The sequence below is a fragment of the Nannospalax galili genome, unplaced genomic scaffold (assembly GCF_000622305.1).
Source record: "Nannospalax galili isolate Female #2095 unplaced genomic scaffold, S.galili_v1.0 C49952859, whole genome shotgun sequence".
NCBI classification, from domain to species: domain Eukaryota; kingdom Metazoa; phylum Chordata; class Mammalia; order Rodentia; family Spalacidae; genus Nannospalax; species Nannospalax galili.
Window position 1 is genome coordinate 366 of NW_008481486.1, and position 3,535 is coordinate 3,900.

Consider the following 3,535-nt stretch of genomic DNA (forward strand, 5'->3'; position numbering starts at 1 on the left):
CCTCTCCCTCCTCCCTGTTCTCCTCCTCTTCCTCCTCCATCACCACCTCCCCATCCTCCTCCACTTCTGGTTCATCAGTGTCTTCCTTTTGGACTATGACTGAGTGTGCAACCCTAAGCATGAAACAGCAAGTGTTGTACGGAGACAGTACATGATCAAATGTGAGATGTCTTGAGGAGCCAGTGGACACATCCCATACACGTTTCACTTCACCAGTAGCTGGAAGAAAAACTGTGACTTTATCAGATCTGTTCTCCCTACATGGTCTACTTCTATCACTAGAGGAACAATAGTCCAGGATCCTTACTGTTTCTCTCTTTTTGCCTGTGCAAGAAGACACAAAGGAAAGGTTGCCTGTACGTTCCTGATGGTTGGGCACCTCCTGCTGGGAATTCATGTCCTCTTCCTCCACCTTATGTAAACCTATGGAATGTCTGGGAGGTACAAATTTCATTTTCTTTGAGCGTGGTTCTTGCTTATTAGCACTTGTGTGTGGGGTTTTTGATTTGCTCACCGAGTTTCTGATTTCATCTCTTCTTGAAATATTCTTGAGGAGCTCTGGCTTGTTTCTCTGAAAGTTGAAGTTTTGGTACATCTAAACCAAAAGGAAATGTTAGTCATTTTAAAATACATCATACGTTGGCCCCACCCTATTATACTGGTCATTTTGTAATGGAGATAATAAATGAAGATACTGGTAAGAGTTATTTATCCTACAGCACAACTCTTAACAGTGGGTTAAGATGGGAATACACACATAACCTGACCTAGCTTCTTAGAATCTTTTCCCTGCCTGCACATATCTAAGGGGGCAGTATGTGGTTTAAATTCAGTCTACGCTATCAAAACGCATACTTTCACTTAGAAAATAGTATGTCTCCATAGGACAGTTATCTCTGGTGTATAAGAACTTACACATCATTCCATCCATGAGAACTATGAAGACATATTAAAAAACATTTTACCTTTCTTGTGAATTTTTCTGCATGTATGTAACTATGTCACATGTTTTCCTTCAGAGACCAGAAAAGGGAATAGGATCCCCTGGAGCTGGAGTTAAAGACATGTGGTGAGGTGCCATGTGCGTGCTGGGAGCTGAACTTGGGTCCTCTGGGAGAGCAGCTACTGCTCTGAACCACTGAGCCACCTTTCCAGTTCCTATGTAGGTATTCTCATCACAGAAAATGGGAGGCATAAACTTTGTACCTTACCAACATTCTATTTTCTTCAGATTGTGTCATAGTGTGCTCTGGGTTAATGTGTTTGAACCCATATCGGTTAAGCTGGCGAATGAAACTCTTCATTCTTCCTGTTTTAAAAATCCTGTCTTTTCCACTCCGGTTAAGGATCTCCCTCTGGAATATATTTTCTTTAACAACCACCATGTCTCCATTGTGGTTCCAGTTCACCGATGTAAAGGTTTCGTCATTTATTATGGTCCAGAGTTTCTTAGGGAAGAACAGATTCTGCAGGTTAGTGTTGCCTTCCTTAGTGGTGATAGGTTGGCTTTGATCCTCAGGGGGAAGGTTGTCTTGGAAACTTCGACCTGGTATCACAACCTGGTCACCTGGACTCTTCAGATCATCTGCTGAATCCACCTTTCGGTCAGGTGAAGACTTAGGTGTGACCTTTCTTACTGGCTCTTGGTTAACTGGTGGGTCCAGCTCGGGTGTGCAGTCCTTGCCCACACTCTGACTAGTCATAGTGCCACACTGCCATCAGGAGTATACTGTACTAAAGACCACTACTCATGCCCCAAGAGAGCCAAAACTGTGCTGCGTTGGCTTCTAGTAGGGATGCCCAACGATTAGTGAGCACTGAGTTCTAGTGTGGGTACTGGGGCAACCACCTGCTGAGGTCATCATTCTCTTTGTCATGCGATGTCACAGTTGACTGACAACCAATTGTGAGAGGGAGCTCAGTCAAGGTGTGGAAGAGTTCTCAAATTGCACAAAATTGTAGGAATTTCTAGAACAGTCTCCTGTGTGCCGATAGGTATACTTTGTCAGGGTTAGGCCTGCATCTGCTAAGGAGCCTCTCCAACTCCTGAAAGGCAGGATGAGATGGGTGTTTCCTCACTCTCTAGGCTGATAGGCTGATGGGTGACTGACCATTAGGGCAGAGTGCTCTAGCCTATCTTATCCCACCCTCCCCCCATGTTCATCTTGTGTTGGTGTCTTCCAACTGCTTCTGATTCCTTGTATCTGCTCAGATGGGACCATGTAAGGAGTATGCTGTGCTACAGAGTAGAGCTGTTCCCTAGCACGGCGATGTGTAAGTGAGCTCCACCTGATTATCAGTGGGAATGGTACTCCAAAGAGTGCTGTGTGACTCACTGGCCACATCCTCAGCTCTGCTTTGAACTTCCATGTGGTTTTCTGCTGGACATTGAGGGCCAGTCTTTTGTGGATGAAGCCATAGTGGCAGTAGTTCCTGTTTTGATCTCATAGAGGAATTTTCATGGCCCAACACTTGCCCATTTTTTAGCACACACTTTTGTTAGTGGAGTGGATTTTGAGATCTAGCTGGAACTCTAGTATGCTCTCAGATGGACTGTCTTCTGTGGTCCACACCACACCTGAGATCTTTGTGGAGAGCAAATCACAGTTGTGTTTTCCATCTGACCACACAACATTAGCAGATATCGATCCCTTGCAGCAGCAACAGGAGTGAGACATCACAAAAGAAACAGAATCCGGAGTGCACAGAGGGCTGACACTCTTTTTTGCTGCCTGGTTTTCACAGGTTCTACCACAAGGAAGGTTCCTGCTTCTTTAAATAGATATGAATAAAATAATTCAAACTTGATGGGTACTAGTGTAGATATGTGCTCTACATGAGTCTTTGTGTGCAAGGTGTTGTGGAAGGTCCAAATGAAAGTCACCTTCTACCACAGATGAGGGAATCAACAGAGGTTTTGGTGAGATGCGTTTTCTGTCCACTTTGTCTTTACTGTCACTCTGTATACAGATGATACAGATTTACACTGGAAATCTACAACCCAGATTAAAAGGATTCTTGGTCCCTGTGTCCATTTCGTGGCATGCATTGGATTCCCTGAAAAACAAAGCCCATTGTTTCAAAGGAGATTGCCAAGGTGGCTTTGATTCACCTTATCTTAAAGAATAGAATTGGGACTTGATGAAGTTTCTCCAAAGGTGAGTTTTATTCTGTGGCTTCCAGTCTTTAGTCGTGTCTCATGTCTGGATTCAGGCTTGCCATGTTGCTTTTACAAATTCATTAAGCCTTCATTCAAGAGCCATGTTTCCTCTGTAATCCCCTGCACTAAGATCCCAAGACATTCAGCAGAGGCCATTAGAGTTTCTCAGGAATGGCAAGTCTCCTAGGTAAGGTAAGAGTTGTGTGGCCTCTGCTATGGGTGGACATGCATGTGAATTAACTTTTAGCATCTGTTCAGAAAGAACTTGCCTGCCTAAGGAAAATTTGTTGGAGACCAAGATGGCTGGACTCAGGGCAAGATGGACCTGAACTTTTAAGCAGGCTACAGCCTCTGCTAAAAGGGACAAAGCACTGA

At 44.3% G+C, this 3,535-nt stretch overlaps 1 protein-coding gene across 1 annotated transcript; it reads right to left on the reverse strand.

The window, feature by feature from the left end:
- Positions 1-307: 307 nt before the first annotated feature.
- On the reverse strand, positions 308-1,703 carry LOC115069172 (heat shock transcription factor, X-linked member 4-like; the record flags this gene model as incomplete). The annotated part of the gene is made up of 2 exons (XM_029560375.1): positions 1,212-1,703; positions 308-595 (listed from the first exon to the last, which is right to left on the reverse strand). Coding segments are annotated over exons 1-2 (780 nt in total), but the record flags the coding sequence as incomplete, so codon positions are not given.
- Positions 1,704-3,535: the final 1,832 nt, after the last annotated feature.